At 44.0% G+C, this 19,778-nt stretch overlaps 1 protein-coding gene and 1 long non-coding RNA gene across 2 annotated transcripts; both read right to left on the reverse strand.

Moving 5' to 3' along the window:
* Window positions 1-460: 460 nt before the first annotated feature.
* On the reverse strand, window positions 461-4,449 carry SoxN (SRY-box transcription factor soxNeuro). Its single transcript, XM_036822275.3, is given in 1 exon segment — window positions 461-4,449. A coding segment is annotated over 1 exon segment (2,280 nt). The 5' UTR covers window positions 3,652-4,449; the 3' UTR covers window positions 461-1,371.
* A 14,022-nt stretch (window positions 4,450-18,471) lies between these two features.
* LOC139352462 (uncharacterized) lies at window positions 18,472-18,987 on the reverse strand. Its single transcript, XR_011603669.1, has 2 exons — window positions 18,720-18,987; window positions 18,472-18,653 (listed from the first exon to the last, which is right to left on the reverse strand). It is a non-coding gene; the product is annotated as an uncharacterized lncRNA (long non-coding RNA).
* Window positions 18,988-19,778: the final 791 nt, after the last annotated feature.

The following is a 19,778-nucleotide window of genomic DNA, read 5'->3' on the forward strand; positions in this document are numbered from 1 at the left end:
GGCTACAAAGCTTCGCCTTCCGGTCACGAAAATTGCAGTTAATCATTGACAAAATGCACTTAAATAAATATTGAAATGCCAGATTACAGCATGCGATAGACGTGAAGTCCCCAGATAATAGCTGTAGCTGGAGTTAGTAATATCAAATATATGTACAACATTTTATGGGAATCTGATTTCACGTTTTGTTCTAATTTGTCAAGGTTTTTAATGACTTCCACTAACACTTTATTTATGTTGACAATGCGTGAATTTCATTTGAGTTTTACTACTCTAATCGCCTTTGTCTTAGGAATTACGCATCCCACTTAACAATAAGCGGAGCCATAAAAACAAACTGGAATGTGAAGCATCTTCACACACTAAAAACCTGCATATCGAGTCGCTATGCAAAATTCACGGATCAAAAGCTTGCATCGCTTTTCCCAGTTTAGCCGACGGTAAAAAGTAAAAATAAAAATTTTAAATTTTTGTAAAGATTTTTCTTTTATTTGTTTTTTTGTGGGTTTTTGTCGATTTTGTTTTTATTATTTCCAGGTGCTTGGCAATGATTTTGTTGAATTTGTTTGTTTTCTCTGCCTTGCTCCGCGTTTCACAATCACGTTTTGCACGCTTCTTGGTTTTGTTTTTACTAAATTTGCTTTAGGTTTACTAACATTTTTCTGGTTGTGTTTGTATTATGCAGTAGATGCTGTCTTCCTTTCGATTTATGATTTAATAATAATAATAATTTTGTTTTTCGCTTTATTACAATTAATTATGGTTGTCTTGTCTTGTATTTGTAAGCATAATTAATAATTAAATTGTTTATATAATAGATAATAATTATAATTACTTAATGCGTAAGAGAATTTATAAAATAGAATGTTTTTGACATTTTCCTCTGCTCCTCTGAAATGTTTTCATCGCATCAATTGTCTTTACTCCTATTAAACTGTCTTCGCCTCTGCGCCTCGGCTGCTTCCCCTGTCGAACGCACATTTAATGTCTGAGAATGTTTTGTACAGCAAAAGTGGGTGAAAATGAAATGCTAAATCAAACGACTTGTTGTCCCAGTACTTGGCAACAATTTATTTGTATCACACAATTGTTTTAGCTATGCAGCGAGCGGAAAATAAAGGAAATCGAAGCGAACAGTGTGGAATGCAAGTGAGTTGTCATCTTCCCATTGTGGTACAACAGTGCGTATGCTTCATTTAAATGACTAAACATTAACCCTATTCATTTATTTATGTATGCGTGTGTGTTACTCTGCAATTCGAATTAAACCTGCTTAAGAACTAAGGCTAAAATTGTCTCTGTGTGTGGTTGGGGTGTGGGTTTGGTTGGGGGTGTGCGTATCCTAGGGCTTTAGTTAATATTTTCAATAATTTACAATGTGGATATATCCAAGAGGCCAGCACTGGCGGCCACCGCTGCCTCGTGGCCAGGATGGTAGTGATGGTACAGCTGGTGCTGCTGCTGCTGCTGCTGCGGGAGATGTTGCTGCTGCTGCTGGTAGTGCTGTTGCTGCTGCTGCTGGTAGTGCAGTTGGTGGTGCTGCTGCTGCTCCTCGAGATGTTGCTGCTGCATGTCCAGCATGCTGGCCGAGGCGGCGAAGGAGCTGCCTGCGGCGGCGGCAGCAGCAACAGCCGCCGCGGTCGCCGCCGCAGCAGCAGCAGCGGTGGCGGAGGGGGCGGCAGCGGTGGGGGTCAGCTGGTAGGCGGCTGCCAAGGCGGGTGAATGCGCGGCGTTGTGGCCACTGGAATGCGCCGAGGAGCGGCCGCCCGACGACCCCGATGCCGTCGGACTTGGCCGTCCGTTGAGCAGCTGCTGCTGTTGTTGCTGCTGTTGCTGCTGCTGCTGCGGGGCCGTCGGCATGTACGGCGGCAGTGGGGGCGACACGCTCACACTGGAGCCTGCTGCTCCATAGGCGCTGGCCATTTCTCACATGTGTGCCAGCGGCGCCATTGTCCGCAGCGATTGCTGGTGCTGCAGGTGGTGCTGCTGCTGCTGCTGCTGCATCGTCTGGTGTTGCTGCGGGATCTGCTGGTGCTGCTGCGGGAGGTGTTGCTGCGGGAGGTGCTGCTGCTGCTGCTGCTGTTGCATCGCCTGGTGCTGCTGCTGCAGGTCGGGCGAGTCAGTCTGGTAGTGCAGCAGGTGGCGCTGCTCGTCCGGCAGATGGTACATGTTCATCAGGTGATTCAGCTCCCCTCCGCCGGCGGCTGCTGCCGCTGCTGCTGCCGCCGCCGCCGCTGCCGCCGAGCTGTACTCCCGCTTCATGATGTGGTTGTTGTTGATGTTGTTGTTGTTGTTGAGCGCTATGGCACTGGGGCTGGGCGACACGGGCTCGGACTTGATGCTCGAGTCGCTGGGGCTGTGGCTCTGGCAGGAGACCTGGCCGCCGCCGCCTCCTCCGCCGTAGGGAGCCGGGCTGCCCGGCTGCTGCTGCAGACTGCTGCCGCCGTAAGGCGACGGCGATCCCGGCTGCTGCAGACTGCTGCCGTACGGCGAGGTCTGGCCGCCCGACACCGTCTGGTACATCGCGTACCCGTTGTTGTACATGTGGCCCATGTCGTACCGCTGCGCCGCATAGTGCTGGCCCATGTAGGAGGTCTGGTAGGCGGCCGCTCCGGCCGGATCCGCGTGCATCATGTAGCCGTTGGGCATGTATCCGTTGGGCGCGTTCATCTGGTACATATCCTGGCGCGCCTGCTGCGCGGCCGCTGCCGCCGCCGCCGCCGCCGCTGCCGCACTGCCTCCGCTGCCGTTAAGCGACTGATTCTGGCCCGGCTGACCCTGCACCCGCGTGGGCGTCACCGGCTCGCCCGGCGCCCCGCCGCCCACCGCCTGACCGGGCATCAGTCCGCCCATCGGGTACTTCTCCTTGGTCTTGGTCAGCGTTTTGGTCTTGCGGCGCGGCCGGTACTTGTAGTCCGGATGCTCCTTCATGTGCACGGCCCGCAGCCGCTTGGCCTCGTCGATGAAGGGCCGCTTCTCCGACTCCGAGAGGTCCTTCCACTGGGCGCCCAGGCGCTTCGAGATCTCCGAGTTGTGCATCTTCGGGTTGTCCGAGGCCATCTTCCGCCGCTGGCCCCGGGACCACACCATGAACGCGTTCATGGGCCGCTTCACGCGGTCCGCGTGCTGCTGGTTCTTGTTGGCCGTGGCGCTGTTGTTGTTATTGTTGCTGGAGCCGCCCGTGAGGCTGCTCAGGGCGGACCCGGCGGCCAGGTGCTGCTGCTGGGAGTGCTGCTGCTGCTGCTGCTGCTGCGTGTGCTGCTGGTGGCTGACGGGCGAGGTCATGTGGTGGCTGCCAATGCTGCTCTGGGTGGGACTCAGTTCGCTGGAGCTGTGCAGCGGGGAGCTCTGCTGCTGCTGCTGCTGCTGCTGACCCACCTGGCTGCCGTTGAGGGTGTTCGCCATCGAGGACTGCAGCGAGCTGAGCGGGTTGGGGCTCTGGCTGGCCGCGATGTGGGCGCTCATGTGGTGGTGGTGGTGGTTGTGGTGGCTCAGCTGCGAGTGGGTCAGGTGCGACTGGCCCAGGTTCATCAGCGGGGCCAGCGCCGAGTAGGGCGATGCCGCATGGCCGTGCAGCGCGGCACTGGTGTGGTGCGGCGGCATGGTGGCGTGCAGCAGGCTGCCCTTCATATCCGATTCCATGGTCAGCATCTTGCGCGGACTGCTGCTGCTCCTGCTTCCAGTTTTCAGTGGGCTGAAGAGGGTCTAGTGGGGCTCCTTGGATCCGCTCGGTTCTCGCTTTGCTGCAGTTACTCTGTGGTTGATTGGGCTACTCCTTAGTTAGACACTTTGAACATTTTGTGGGAAACCATGTTGCACTTGTGATTTTTATCTTGGCTATAGTTTGCGGCTGCTCTCGCTTAGAATTGCATAACAAATTCGTATTTTTCGATTACTTCGCGTATAAAAATTTCGGCTCTCTTTGGGTGCTTAGCTAAACAGCTCGAGTTGCTTTTTGCCACAGTCACAGGTATTTGCGAACAAACAGGAGGCGGCAAAACACTTGCAAATTGTTGTTAAAACCCGACGCGAAAGTGCCTCAGAGAGTGGTTGTGTTATTTATTTTGTTGGGTTTGGTTTTATTTTGCGGTACGATTCTTATGAGCGGGAACACCGAAAAAATACCTCCACACTGGGCGGAATTGAGCACCTTTCTGTTTCTCCGGACGACGGCTAAACCTGTTCGAGGTGCGTTCTACGCTGCTTTTCCCTGGCTACAATACGCTTGGTTTCTGCTGCTCTGGTGACGAGGCACACGAACCGATGCGATGCGAAACGATACGATACGATGCGACCTGGTACGAGACGAAACCGAAATCGAGGCAACGAGCGCCGAGTTGCTGCTGGCCTGGAGTTGCTGCCGTGCTGCTGCTGTTGCTGCCGTGCGCTGCGTGTTGCGTGTTGCGTGCGCGTGTGCTGACGACGGCGAATGCGAGAGTCGAATGAGAGACGGTCTGCCGCTGGCCGCTCGAGCAGGCGGTAAGTGCGGTCCGCCAGACAGGGTGGCTGGAAAAACTGGTCTCGGCCGCGTCTGTGTGCTCGCCGCTCGCGTGTGTGCGTCGGCATTTCCAGGGCGGACTGCCTGTGCGAGAGCGGGACGAGCATAGCTGCGCGGCCCTGCTAATAAATCAAATAAGCGCGCCCGCCCGCCTGTGCGAGTGTCTGTGTGCCGGAGCGCTGGCTGGGTTGGATTTTGCGCAGAGCGCTGCGCCAATCAGCGGGCCGAGCGAACGGTGCGGCGCTAGTGCCATCTCGCTCCGGCGCTCCATCGATCCGCGCTGCGCCCGGCGCTGCCATAAAAATGTCGTCTTGCGTTTATGGCAAGCGCTGTTGCCGCTTTTCCGCGCAGCTCCCAAACTCTGGAGGAATGTTTCGTGTAAATTTCGAGCTTTAAACATGGCCGATATGGGGTCTGCCCACCCAGTCCAGGGATCCTTGGGATCCTGGGACCTAGGGCCTTAGTGTTTGCGGCGTTTTCGCCGTTGGAGCGCGTCTCACGCGCATAGTTTTTGCTGGGTCTCCTCTTTTTTGGGGCCCAGCTATACATAAAATATATATGCATATATATCTGTCTATCTATCGCTGCAGTCTCCCTGCGTCTTGTGCAGCGCTTCTTATTAACCTAATGGGTTCGCCAAGGTAGCTGACGAATAATTGTGTAGGCAGGCAGTCGGCAGGTGGAAAAATGTATTAAGCAAGTGCACTGCAGTCGGCGACTGGAAGTGGGCCTTGCAGTCGGTAGCTCAGAACTCAGAACTTTGATGCGGTTTGGCATCCGCTCACGTATCCACCACACGAGCTGGTCCGTCCTCCGGCATTGTCTTAGGGGCCTGTTCTCGGTTCTCTGTATTCGGTTCTCCACCCGCCCACTGTGGCCCCTTTTAATTTACCCTTCCCCGATTAATGCGTTTTTAGCTGGCTCTGGTATTCACTTTTTGGCCTGCCCATGAGTAAATCTCGGTTTTGTTTTGTTCGACTTTCAGCGGCGCAAAGTGATTGGATTCCAGTTCCCAGCTGGCTAGCACTACTCACTGCCAAGCAATGCACGTGGAAGTGATCCACAAAAATACTTAGTTTCCCTTTGCTAACACTTGGCCACATATACTAAAGAGTCTTGAAAATGTCAAAACTTAAATTACCATACAGCAAAGAACTGAAAATAGTTGTAAAGTGCTCCAAACAAATGTGTAAGGCTTATCAATGCTTACTTTGTTTAATAGACCTTGAAGGAAAATGGGTTTCTGTCAAAGGGTATTAGACATATGCAACTTGATTTATAAAACAGAAACATCTTACAACGTAAAATTAGAATTCCTGAATAAGTAAGATGCAAAGTGAATTATAAACTATACTCTTCCCTGTGAGCAGGCCCAAATCCCTCTTGTGAAATTCCTTAAGCATCTTCGCCTCGTTTCCTGCAAAGTCATCGAACACTTGAAGCGAGCTACTAACCCATTAAAAATGTGTAAGGCAAACAAAGCCGATATGTGGGCCCGGCTGCCTGATGAATTTATGGCCAATTGCAAATCATTTGACAATGAAGCGAAAACACAGGGTAACAGGCATAATAATAAAGGCAAGACCGGCAAACAATGCGAAACCTGCCCCAGTAACTGACCTACAACAAAGCAGCATCGAAAACCGAAACCAGAACGCAAATCTTAACCGCAAAAAGTTGGCCAAAGAAGAGGAACAAGTCAAAGTCGTTGTTGATTCTACGGGGTCTATTGTGTAATGGCAATAGAACTGCAGAAGAATAAAAACACATTCTCCGTTCATTATCAATGTACTTGCCCTGCCCGTTTGTTATTCTTGTGCGATTTCGAGTACTTTCGGCAGGCATCGATTCTTTTGATGGGAAGACTGTTGCTCTCTTCGGAAAGCCTTTGCTACCGGGACGGAAAAGCCGGTACCCGAAATCATAGGACCGAAAACCGAAAACCGAACCAGACCAAACCCAGACTTAGACCCAGACCCAGACTCCGATTCGGATTCGGATTCAGATTCGGGTCCAGAATGAGCGACGAGTAGACACTCAGACGGCTTTGTTGCTGCTATTTGTGTTTTATGTTTTATGTTTGACGTTCGAGCGTGCTGGGCGCGTGTGAATGAAAAGGAAGCTCACTCACAAACACTCGCAGCAGAGCCATGAGCCATTCAAAAACAAAGTCAAGGTCATTGCAAAGAGTTTTAATTGTTCACACACAAAAAACACAAATAAAATAAAAATACTCTCTCGCACACACACCACTGGGAAATAAAGCAGAAAAACACAATGGGCGGGAGCGCACTGCACAAACAAACGGGCAAACATTCGTACATAATAAAAGAAACAAACGCAGCAACAACTTCGGGAGCGGACAATGGCAAAATGGCAACCAGAGGAGCAGCGCCATCAGCAACAACAAAGGGAAGAATTGGCGAGCAAACAAGTTGGGCGAATCCGAGTAAGCCTATTGGGACCATGTGGACAAGGTCCCGCTCAAGACTCTGGCTAAAACTATTTCCATAGCCAGCACAGTACCCATTAATATCTGGAATTTCTTCTCGAGACTGGGCTCTCATTCTGGGCTCTGATGTGGTATTCCCCATACTGTGTCAGTGGTTAGTTTTATCTGTTCATCACAGAATGTATCTATTAATATCTGTAATTTTTACTCAAGACTGGGAAATATATTTTCATCTCATTCCGGGCGCTGATGTTGTATTCCCCATACTGTGTCAGTGGTAAGTTGTATCTATTACAGCACAGAATAGGTGGAAACTAAGAACCCATCCTTATGTTATAAGCCCAAAGCATATTCGCTACTTAGGTTGACTAAATGGATAATAATAATAGCATTTGTACAAAAGTATAACATAAAATATTTTACAAACCGAGTTTTTCGAACTAGTAAAACATCCATTCTTATATGGGGGTAATATAGAAGCTTCCAATTATTGGCCTCCTCTTCATGTTAATCATTTGCATTTTGTTTGCAGCACATAATAGTAAAAATCTTTTCCTGCCCTTCAGCGACCCCAATCAAAAGTTCCTCGAGGACATCGATAGCCTTCCACTGATATGAACCATATTGCATCCGTTTTGTTGGCCAAACTTTGGGCCACTCCCTGCCGCACTCTGCGAAACTCGTCCTCTCTCCTTCCGACTCTGCCGCCGTGTTGACTCTAAACTCGGATCTGTATGTTCCCTAAATGCTTTGCTCTCGCAACTTTGCCGGCAACTGTTTTACGAGTTTATCCGTTTAACAACGCCCGAAAAAGAAAGTGGCGAAAAAATAAAAATCTGCAAACACTCACCCGGCCGAGAACAAAAACAAGTGCAGAAAAACGTATATTACGTATACGACCCGTCTCGACACTTGTAGACGTACCCACACTCGTTGGCAGGCGAGCAAGCGAGAGGGGGCTAGTGTGCGAGAGAGAGGCACTCACACTCACTCACACAGACAGAGAAACAGACACAGACCCTATTCAGACTTATTCATTTTACACATTCATTTCCTCATTCAATTCGCAATTGTATACGAAATTTCAATTGTTTGTTGAATGTATTATATGCGTTGTGGCTATGGGAAGGCAAAGGCCCTGTTGTTGCTACAGATGGTGATGGTGATGATGATGACGTTGTTGAAAATTGCATTCCCGGCGAAGTTCAGGTCGTTTTCGCATGTGTATGGGTATGTTGATACGAGTGTATGGATATTTGGCAACAGGTTGTTCTGCTCGGCGTCTAGCTTTTGAAATCCTGCCACTGGGAGACAAAAGGCCCTGGTTCTCTGGGTCTGTATACGTGTGTGTATCCTGATTGCATGATGGTGATAAGCGCGAAGTTCTGGCCATTGAAATTGCCAACGTGTTGATGAGTACCGCATTCATTCATTCGTTCATTCAGTCAGTCAGTCAGTCACTCCCCGCCTTGATTGTCGGGGCCTCCATTCTTCGTTCCCCATTCTGCTCCGGCTGGGTAAAAGTGAAAGTCGGTCGCTCGGGCAGGAATCGGAATCGGAATAGTTAGGATGGTCTGTCTGTCGCCAGCAGAACAATAAAATGGCATTAGTTTTTGGGCTCTGAACTTGATGCCAGGGCACTGGGAACAATAAAGGTGGTAGTGGGACGAAGGCCTGTCATCGATTTTGTGCGGTCAAACGAGAGGGATATACACACAGAGAGTGGGAGAGAGGGAAAGAGAGAGCTGCCCCACATTCCATATAGTCTATTCATAGGACGAACCCCCAAAGAGTTGAAAAGTGAAAGATGCAAATAATGGCTCGGTTCAGTTCAGTTCCGAGCAGCCTTCCAGTACTGCCATCCCTCTCGTAGACGGGGCGTGTTTGTCAGCCTGGGCGAACAATGAGCCAAAGATATAATATCTTATTGTTATTCTGTATTATTTTTGTGTCATTGAACTTATTTCGCCATAAAGGAAAAGTAAGTAAGGCCACCGGAATGTGAATGAGCGGGATGGCTAGACGGCGCAAGAGGGACAGCAGGACAGGCTAACGCAATCATAATCAATACAAAGGATGCAATTGTTTTTGCCAGCCTGTTTTTATACCGCTCTTCCTTACTTTCATAAAAGCTCATTGAGCGCCCACACAATAGGAAATTTAACTGTTTCACAGACCGCCGCCAGACAGATCGCCAGACAATTTTGCGGCCGACATTCAGCGATTAGGAAATGGATTTTTCATTGCTGAGCACTTTAACTCGCTGATGCCGTCCATTTTAAAGTTTAAGTTTCTTCATGGAAATTATGTAAAATATATTTAGTTAGTTAAGGAAATCTAGTGATTCCAACTTTAAATTACTTGAATCGATTGGTACAAATTTTGAACCACTTGAACACCTGGTTCCTGGGGTATATAAAAACTGAATACTTTTAAATTTCATTTGTTTGAGCTTTCTTTCGTTGTTTATATTGACACGTTCATAAAATATAAAAAATTACTGATAAGTTTGTCAGAAGTTTGTTTCTTCAAAAATTTCCTAGTATTCATTTTCATATTATTATACCTCTATACCATGACCAGAAGTCATGTCGATAAACATCTAAGCCCCAGTGTAAACGCAACCTTTAAACAATTCTGCGCGTTTATGGCTCATATCGATAGTTTCACATAATCGATAAATCGAAAATAAACTTAATGAAACCAAATGAATTAAATATTCGGTAACTGAGCATTAAGCGATTTCTAAGGCACTCCTGATTGTCGTTTAATGTTTTGGTGGACAAAATGGGCTTTAAATTGAAGTACAATATTCTGCTCATATCCATACAAATTTAAATACCATTGTAAATTGTTTTATGAATTGTACCAATATTAGAAGATGTCACATGTTGAGGATTCGCGAAATATATCAAACTAACAAAAAAATGACCCACAGAAAATCTAAGCAAAGAAACCTAAATGAGCATAGGCTTATTTCGATGTGTATTTTCCGCACGTGATTTTTGTGGTTACATTTCAAAACCCCAAAACATTGTTAACAGTGTTATTTATTGTTATTTCAAATCCAAACTGTGTTCTCTTTTACTAAAATAGATTTAATCTTCCACAAATCGGGGTTGCATAGTTTTCAGCGCATTCGAATAGACCTGAAGGGTTATTTGCTCTGAACTGAGTTTTAGTTTTAGACGCTCAATAATTTCTAAACTTCTTAAATTCTTACAAGTTCTGATGGAGTTTTCAAAATCGACTGTCTAGTTTAAAAAAAAACAAGGAAGAACGCTATAGTCGAGTACCTCGACTATCAGATACCCGTTACTCAGCTAAATGGAGATATGCAAGCAGCAAAGCATGATTAAAATGCGTCACCTACCGGCGGTAGACAGATTTAAGCGTTATGGTCGTTAGAGTGGGCGTTGCAAACTATTTTTAGGTCAATCGATAGGTATTGATGAGAACAATACATTTCAGTTAAAATTTTTATTCTAGCATCAAAACTGTACGAGCCACAGCTTTGGGAGGCTTGTGGGCGTTAGAGCGTGGCACTCTGCTGAAACAAACTTGCGCTGCGTAAGAAGCTCAGGAATCTGCACGCCAAATCTCAACAGCCTAGCTCTTATAATAATTTAGCTTTTATTTAGCAGACATTTTAGTAAGATCAACTATCTAAAAGTAAAGTGCTTAGATCCTAATGTTATCTTTCCATTGACATTTAAAACATGATTTAGCATACGGCGTTTAGGAGCTGTCACCCTTTGTTTCTTAGCCATTTCTAGCTTTTTTCCCGGTGAACTAGCGGTTTTTTCAAAAAGTTGTAGAACAAATGTTTTTCAACTCAATCGTAAAATACGACAAAAATGTTCCAGGTTCGTAGAACAAAAATGGCAAATCGACAAACAAAATTTAAGGTTTCAATTTGAAAATGACACCTCAATTGTGAAAATCGAATGCTCCGTTCAAAAGTTATTCCAAAAACAAGTTTTTGGGGGACTTTTCATAATTAAAATGTTTGTCCCTTTGTTTGTGGGTTTGTATGAATCCGTTTTTGGTTTTAGGGTCTTGGGACTCATATGGCTCGATATAGAAAAGTGTATTTAGTCAAACTTAAAAGCATTTTTTGTCACCAAATTTAATATCAGAACCAGAAGGTGCTAATGGCACGAACCCTTACCCCGATAAGAGCGGTTTTTATTTGATATATAGTAGTCGCCGTCGCGCACTCTCCTGGAGCGCTTCCTCACTACGTTGACTGCCGAGCCTACCTTTTATTATTTTAATAATAATCAAATACCGAATATAATATTTGGTCCACTCATCCCCATTGTTAGCATTTAGTTTATAATTACTTGTTATCATTATATAAATAAATAAATATTTGGTCCAAATACTTTGCATTTCTTTATGAATATTGAGACGTATGAACAGAAGAAGACTAAAAACATTACAGCCATTAGACAATTGGATACTTGGAAGACCGCAAGTCGGAGACTCGTTTTAGAATTAGACGCAAAGTTCACCCTGCCCAATTTTTGTGATTGTTTTTTTGCTACACTACATGTTATATTTACCATGGGTGAAAGTGAATTGAATTTCACGAAACACCCACAAATAAAACATCTTGTATGCTTATCAAAAATGAATACTGAGCTTATTACAGTATAAAAAGTAATGCTCTCTTCTGCTCTTGAGTCCGTTAATACTTGCTACAAGACCCGTTTATTTGTAATATTTCCTGCGCCTTCATATCCAAATCGGAATTGCTCATTTATTCAAACTAATAAAACTTGTCGAGTTGCGGGAGCTGGAGAATGAATCGTAGGTGCAGGAAAATGCTCACAAAGATGGAATACGAAGACCGCGGTGACTGTCGCCATATTTCCATTTAGTCGCTCTTGGGCGGATACAACCAATTGAGTGTGGCGACTGCAGAAGTTGTTTGTTCATGTGCTGGGCGTAATTTATCGCATTATTATCATTATTATCAACGTGATGTGGGGACGAGCTCGTTAAAGGTTGTTTCGCTCGCTTACTCCTATTGGCGATGCCGCGCAAATTGCAGCCATTTAATTCAATTTAAATAAATTTAAAATGCGTTGAACTAGTTGAGAGTCTCTCCGGCAGACCGTATTTCTCAGGGTGTTTGTCGTTTAAAATTGAGTGCCACAATTGAAATAAGTTGAGCTAAAATATGTAAGAGGTGAAACGACAATTGCTTAAAGTGTGTGAATCATTTTTAGTGTTCTTGCTCAGACCTAAAACATAAATGGTAGATTGTATTTTTTATAAATGTACAAAATCAATATGGGCTAAGATAAAACCATGGACGTACAATATTGTTAACTTGTTGGTGTGTCGGTTTTTTGTGTGAAATTTTTTTTAAATCGTTTGTGAAAACAAATAAACCTCATAAACTATTTTATTTAATGGCAATTTTAAAGTTGCTCTAGACTAACGGATTGATAATTAAATGTATCATGTTTTAATACTATCTAATATTTTCTTAAGAAGTTACATAAGGTTTTCGAATAATTATTTATACTGTTATGTCTATTTTAATTAGTTAAAGTAGACTAGATTATACTCCCAAAAATTCAATTTGATCGGAACCATAATTTAGTCTTTGAAAATTATGTTCTTCAGGTCGTTTACCTTGACGTACCTTTTTCTAAAAAGAACGAGTTGGAAGTCGGTGATCACGATAACTCAAGAACGATAACCTTTGAAGCATTTTTAAATATTAAATTGTATTTTTTTTTCTATTCCTTTGTTTAAATATACACTATCATTCAACACTTACACTGTAATTTTCCGATGATCCTGTTATTATGTTCACTGGATGGGTACTTTCTTGGAGTTTTCGAAAAAGTGGTCTTGATATGTTGTTTTTATGTTACTAAGCAAACAGGTACTAACAATGTAAGCTTAAAATATTATTCGAAATATAAAAAAAAAATATTATGAAAAAGTTTATGGTTTTCGGGCAGAAACCCTATGTAGCCCATTAAATTTTCATAAATTTTACCTCGAAGTTTTTGGATAAAATTGGTTAAACGGCCGAGTGACAAATCGCTGACTTTCAAGCCGAGCCCAACAATTCGAAACGGACAGAAGGGGCAGACAGGGAAGCCCAGTGTGAAGACTCTTCAGTTGTTGGGCTCCGCTGCCTTGTCGAAAGCGTCAAACTTCTGACCAGAAACTGGAAGGCAAACAACAAGGAAGGGATCATCTAGCGCTTCGCTCCGGGCGTGAATAAATGAAGTTTGCAAATTGCACCACGCCTGACCACCACCGAAACATTTCTCCCAAAGTCGCTGCAGCTCAGTGCAGTCTGAGTCTCAGTTCGCAGTCCGCAGTCCGCATTACGAATGCAAAACTTTGTCCTCATTACTCGAGATGTCGAGATGTTGGGATGTTGGGATGTTGGGATGTTGGGATGTCGGGATGTCGGGAACGGGAGTGGTAGTGGTGCGACAAGGAGGAAGCTGCCCCTGGGTTAAGGCGTTGCTCTACGGCCCAAGTTATGGCGTCTGTCAAAGTCGTTGGGCGGGCAAGAAAAACTTGTCGTCATCGCATTGTCCGGTGGTCCAAGTTCTCGGCAGCTGCAGAGCCTTCGAAGGACAACGAGAATCGCCACGATGACGACAACATCTGTACTTCCAGCATCCCGGTCCCAATCCTCGTCCCCCGGATCTCGATTCCCGACTCACGATTCCCGACTCCCGGCCAAAGTCCAGCAGCTGTCAGCCCGTCTAACAAGTGTCACAGCAAGTTTTTGTTGCCCTCCTCTGGACACCGAACTGGACATGGACATGGATATATATACCATATACTCGTACTATATTCGTACATATTCCGGCCGAGTCCTCGGACTGTGGACTTTTTGTGAAAGATTAAAATCTGCAAACAGTTGTCATCCCAGTTTGAGTTTTGCAAATATGCCAAACGGCCCCGGGACTTTCGTGCTGATTAAATGATTTAAGGTCAGTTGAATTTTGTTTGGTTTTCTACTTACTGGTCAGCCTGCTCACAAATTCATGAGTAATTAGTAAGCAAAAGTTTTGTAATTGATTTAAGCTTGATCTAGTTGTCAACCGAAGCGAGCCTTTGTTTGAAGTTAAATATGCCTTTGGGTCTTGTGGCTTATGTGTTACTTCTAATGTCTTCTTTCATTTAATTAAGTATTTATATGGATTTAATTTTCCACTTTTAAATAAGTGCATGTATTGTTAAAGGAATTTTAATGATTTATGTGGACATTTTCCACTGTGTGCAAAAAGTAAGATGAATTTGTTTGTAAAATTAAAAATCCTTATATGTTCTTCTAAATTAATTTCATTCCGTTTAAAGTAATCCCCTCCCGATAAAATACGCTTATGCCAACGTTTTTCTAATCCTTGAAACATGAGTATTAGTCTCTTTCCTCAATCTACTTACGATATTCGTCGAGTTTTTGGAAAAATAGTACGAAGTGCGAGTGGTATTCCGGTGCATTATCGTCATGCAGAAACTAAGAGTTGTTGCTTCCAATAATTTAGGTCTTTTTAGACCACGTAGATGGCGGGTTATCCTTATTAAAAGTTTGGCTGGGTGGATGAAATTTAATTTAATTATCGTGAACTAAACAAGAAAATGTACCAAATAACTACAGTTTGATCCTCTGGCCAGGACCAAATCTTAGATGATATTCTGGAGAATTCTTAGAGCAGCCTTTAATACATTTAAATGTGAACATTTTTGAGGTCTAACTGTAATCGATGCCGTCTTATATAAGACAGATAATAGGACCACCTGTGTTGCCGCTATCGCCCGATCGAATGTCTTTATCCCCAATGTAGACATAAAATTACGAACAGCCTAAGTATCGTTTAGGGTAACATTAATCTAAATACCCATAGAAACCCATGACCGCATGAAATTAAAGACAACAAACAAAGCGATGGGAAATTGAAGTCCCGGCAATCTACAAACTAGTTACTCATCGATAGCGACTCGAGATCAATCAGCAAGGGATCGCTCAAATTTAGCAGAAAGTACACTGCGAAAAATCCTAGCGGCTGACAGCTGGCAATTGGGACACGCAAATTTGTTCGTGCTGTGCCACGTAAACCCGAAACCCTCGTCGGTCTGGATTTTCTGGAGTATGGGTAGGGTGGCACCAGTGCCAGTACCAGTACCAGTAGCAATGCCAGTAGCGACCCGAGATCCGATGCTAAGTCTCTGTAATTTGAGTCGATTTTTCCGGCATGCTGTTCGCTTCGTCTGAAATCATCTAGATGCTCTGGGATGGGCTGCTTTGCCCGTGGTTCCATTTTAATTGCAGTCGCCGGGCTGGGCAAAAAAAGAAGAAAAAGGTCGCCCCGTTCTGCAATTAGATCCAAGAACGTAAAACGAAGCCGCAGCCGAAGGATCGCAAGAGAGATCGGAAGATACGTACCCAGCGATATGCTCCTCATCTCTGGCCCTTACAGCGATCTCCCTGTAATTATGAATCTCGTCGTGAGAAGTGACCTGCCCATCACCATACCGAGAATCCTCGATCCCATCCGATCTGAACCGATCTGAAGCCCAGCGACCCTCGCCCGCTTTTATCCAGCAAATTAATGGCATTTGAATGACAATGACAACGCAATACGAAATCAGTTGGCGGAAGTTTGGTTTTAAATATTTTGTAAATTTTGTGGGCGTCCACCCGGGTGCTGGAACCCGCCAGGAGTTTTATTTAGTAATCGAATTAGGAGCTTGAAAATGGCGCAGCTCAAGAAACATCCAAATATACCTACATACACACACTGTGCACTCGAGCATGCCAAAGTTTGAGGAGCCCGTCTTGGACACTCCCATCTCGGGCTTGGATTTTATGGCAGATCGGGCGAGGAGGGGAGGCAACCCCACAGCTCATTCCAGTTGGCTGGTGATGAGTTTTTAATGGCTGGCGCTGACTGCGGCCAATGTGAATTATGGTTTTCATATATGCCGCACGAAACTGGTTATGGTCGTCGGATTTGAAACGCTGAACTCGCCAAGCAAACTGGAGCTAATCGTGTAGCGCGACCTTTCGAGTTTTTGAAAATTGCTCCTAACTTTTTACGTATAAGGAATATTGGAATTCCAGGTTAGCAGTCCTCTGTCAAAATTATGACTTTTGTACCTTTTAATGAAACAACAAGAAATATAAATTTAAGTCAATAATAAAATCGCATCTAATAAAACTCTCATACAAACATAAAACACTTGGTTATTTTAACCATTGTTAACGAAAATCAGCAATAGTTTAGCTTATAACTGGCTGTAATCGTTCTTATTATTGTTAGTCAAACTCCGAATGGATAGTCATTATAAATGTTGATAGAAGTATTAAGAAAAGCGCACAAACAAGTCGGTATAATTAGCAGCCTATCCAGCTTTCATCACTTGGGCTACCAAAACCTATACATTTCTGACATATGTACCGTCACAATAGACCCTTTTGCCCTAAAATACCTGTCATCTGTGACTTCACATGCTCCGAAGATCTCAGAGATCCGTTTATATGTTAATTCATATTGATAAAATATCGGAGAGAACCGAAAAGCAGATTTGCTCTTTTCATTAAATGCCATAGGCCTAAGACTTTGTAATTTACAACGCATACAGTTAAGGCCCAAAGGCCATATATTATACACTTTATTTGGACTGGAAACTTATGTACCCATGCCAGTATATATTCGAAGATTTCGCATAACTTATTCAGAGGTCGTGATTAAAAATGCAAAAGGTAAGAGGTTGAAGAGCAGCATCAGATTCCAATAAATATCCGATGATATTGGAGAGCCTGTCACATTAATTGCTTTCAGCACGAACACCTCTCTCGAGATAAAAAAATTCCAATCTCTCTCCATATAAATTTATATTAATATCAATGAACTATGAATTAATTTGGCTGCCTCATGGCGACACATATTAATAACTTCGCTTATGTCTTTATTCAGTGAAAATAAAATACGAGAATAACGAGCCGTATAACGAAGAATTCTGCTAAAACACTTTGAGCAGCCCAAGACAAGAAAAAACCAAGCGCACCAGAAAGAACTCTTAATGGCTGTAATAAATAACTCCCAAAAATTCAAATATTTTGCTAATATCTGAGGAAATTAATTCATAATTAGGCAACTTCACGCCACCATCACACACCAATATTGAACTCCCAATTCCTCTTGGGGAGGCAAACAAAAGTGGACAGTGATTGGGGCATAAATTATGAGCCCCTTCGTTTTCGGGCAGTTGCTGGATTTTTATATCTGAGGACGGATTGGGTCAAAGCTGGAACTGGACTGGTGGAGTGTGAGATTAGACAAACATAAATTAGACGGTGGTCAGCCGCACTATGGAATGATTATGAAGAAAATTTGATTTTTTTATAACCTTTAAACGCTAAGAAAATAATATACATTAATATTTACAGGAACCCTTTAAATAATTAGAACAACTTTTTTAAAAGGTATAAAAGTAAACTCGTTACTTTTACGTAATAACTGTAACACAGTAACAGTATTCACCGTTAAATATTTTTAGTTTAGTTAGAACTTCACTTGATTAAACGATTCAAAGATTTTTCTTTAAAATGACACGATTAAAGCTCATTGGAAAATTTTAATAAATTTGTTTACTCATTTCATAATAAAACAAGGAAGAACGCTATAGTCGAGTACCTCGACTATCAGATACCCGTTAAAATTTTTATTCTAGCATCAAAACTGTAGGAGCCACAGTTTGGGGCGGTTTGTGGCCGTTAGAGTGGGCGTGGCACTCTGCTGAAACAAACTTGCGCTGCGTAAGAAGCTCAGGAATCTGCACGCCAAATCTCAATAGCCTGGCTCTTATAGTTTCCAAGATCTCAGCGTTCATCCGGACAGACGGACATGGCTAGATCGACTCGGCTAATGATCCTGATCAAGAATATATATATTTTATAGGGTTGGAAACGGTTTCTTTCTGCCTGTTACATACTTTCCGACGAATCTAGTATACCCTTTTACTCTACGAGTAACGGGTATAAAAAGTTGGGCACAAACTTTAGGCTTAGGATCCACTGTGAATAGTCACTTGAAGTGGACAGATGACTTTGACTGCCAGTGGCGACTCTCGTATGCGAGCACGCACTTGGAGGGAACAAAGAACTTGCTGACCGCAGAGCATGTGGCATTCGTTTCGCCGGACCCCGGATTACAGGGGATCGGGAGTGGATTGGGATTCGGATGGAGAATGGGAGATGGGAATGGGGATGCTGCGGTTCCTTCTGCAATCGGCGAGTAACAAGTAATAAGCAAGCCGCTGTCGCCGCCATTGAAATGCTGTTACAAGTCACTGAAAATGCGAACAAAGAGCGCTCGCCGGCCGGTCGGGGAACAATGAATGCCATGCCCCAAGACTGAACCCTGCTCCACCTCTTGGATGTTATTAATATGGCTGACAATTTGTCGTCGTCGTCGGTCCACGTCGGTCAATGAAACGGAATGTCTCTAAAATAAAAAGCCAGAGCAGCTGAAATTTTCGCACTTGGAATCCGCCATTTGCCATTTTATTCAATTAACTTGCAGGACAAATAATACAAATCGGATATATATGTATGGGGCAGCCAATATATGTGGGGTGTGGGTGGTACATACGTCTGCATCTTGTAGGAGCCATTTGCAATCTGCTGCTTTCAGCAGTTTCGGCATCCGACTGAAAGGAAGTGCATCGTCAGCATTTGCATTCAAAGGCGGCCAGAGTCTTGAAACTTGAAATTACTTGAGCTCGTTAAAGTGGGAATGGAGATGATGGTGGGGGTGCCAGGGATCGCAGGACGAGGGCGTAAATTACCAAAAAAAGAGGGATAAATAAAAGCACAGAAATGAAATGGCCACTGGCAATTGACACCACCAATAATCCACCTCGAACAAAGGCACAAGTTCGGCAGGCTGATGGAATTTTCGCTGAGCTCCGCACTTGCTTTGTTTGCCATGCGGAGCGGTAACTTTCTGTGTTACAACTTGTGTTGGAATATATTTTGCTCACATTTTAGCTGCTGCTGGGCGACTATTTGTGCTTTGCATTTGACCGCTTCTAATTGCCAGAACCGAAACGTTCCAATTTTCTGCTTGATTGAAGCCCAGTTGCTCAGCTAATTACAGGGAGGGACTAAAACAAACAGCGGTATGGAGCCAATTTGGTTCGAGTGGGATTGGTTTACTTTGCAGCGATTTCATGGTTGGAAATACCTACAAATAACTAGAAATTAGGAGAACCCCATGACGGTTATTGTTAGATCACAAAAAGTACCAGCTTACTGGTCAAATTTTATTTCGTTTATCATTTAAATACGGCTAATTATTTTTAAATTAATTTATTCTTTTGCTCTTTGTAGTTTTTTAAACATTATAAAATGTGAAAAACCTCCCACTTACTAACATCTTAATAATCTATTCCTTTTTGAGCAAAAATTATTTTCCGAAACAGACAAAAATAATTTCCCCAAAGACAAAGGTCGAGTAATAATTTTTCCTTTATTTTTTCATCATTGATTTGTTCTTTGAGTTTCCATTATCGTAACAAACACCTGGATCAACTGGGGAACAATCGACCCTGCCTGTGATTACTTGAATCTACTTTGCGCACTTTCCGAGCAATTTCATCCAAAGCAGGAGAATAATGCACAGGGCTAGAAGCTGGGGATGGAATAAAAAGCAGAAGCAAAACAAAATCAATCAAAAATCTCAGACATTTGCTTTTGATTCAAAGTAATTTGAAAGCAATCTCCAACAAAACAACAAACAAACAAACTCTGGAGATACCAGGGCCATGTTGGGG

This window comes from Drosophila suzukii, chromosome 2L, assembly GCF_043229965.1.
Source record: "Drosophila suzukii chromosome 2L, CBGP_Dsuzu_IsoJpt1.0, whole genome shotgun sequence".
Taxonomy (NCBI): Eukaryota; Metazoa; Arthropoda; class Insecta; order Diptera; family Drosophilidae; genus Drosophila; species Drosophila suzukii.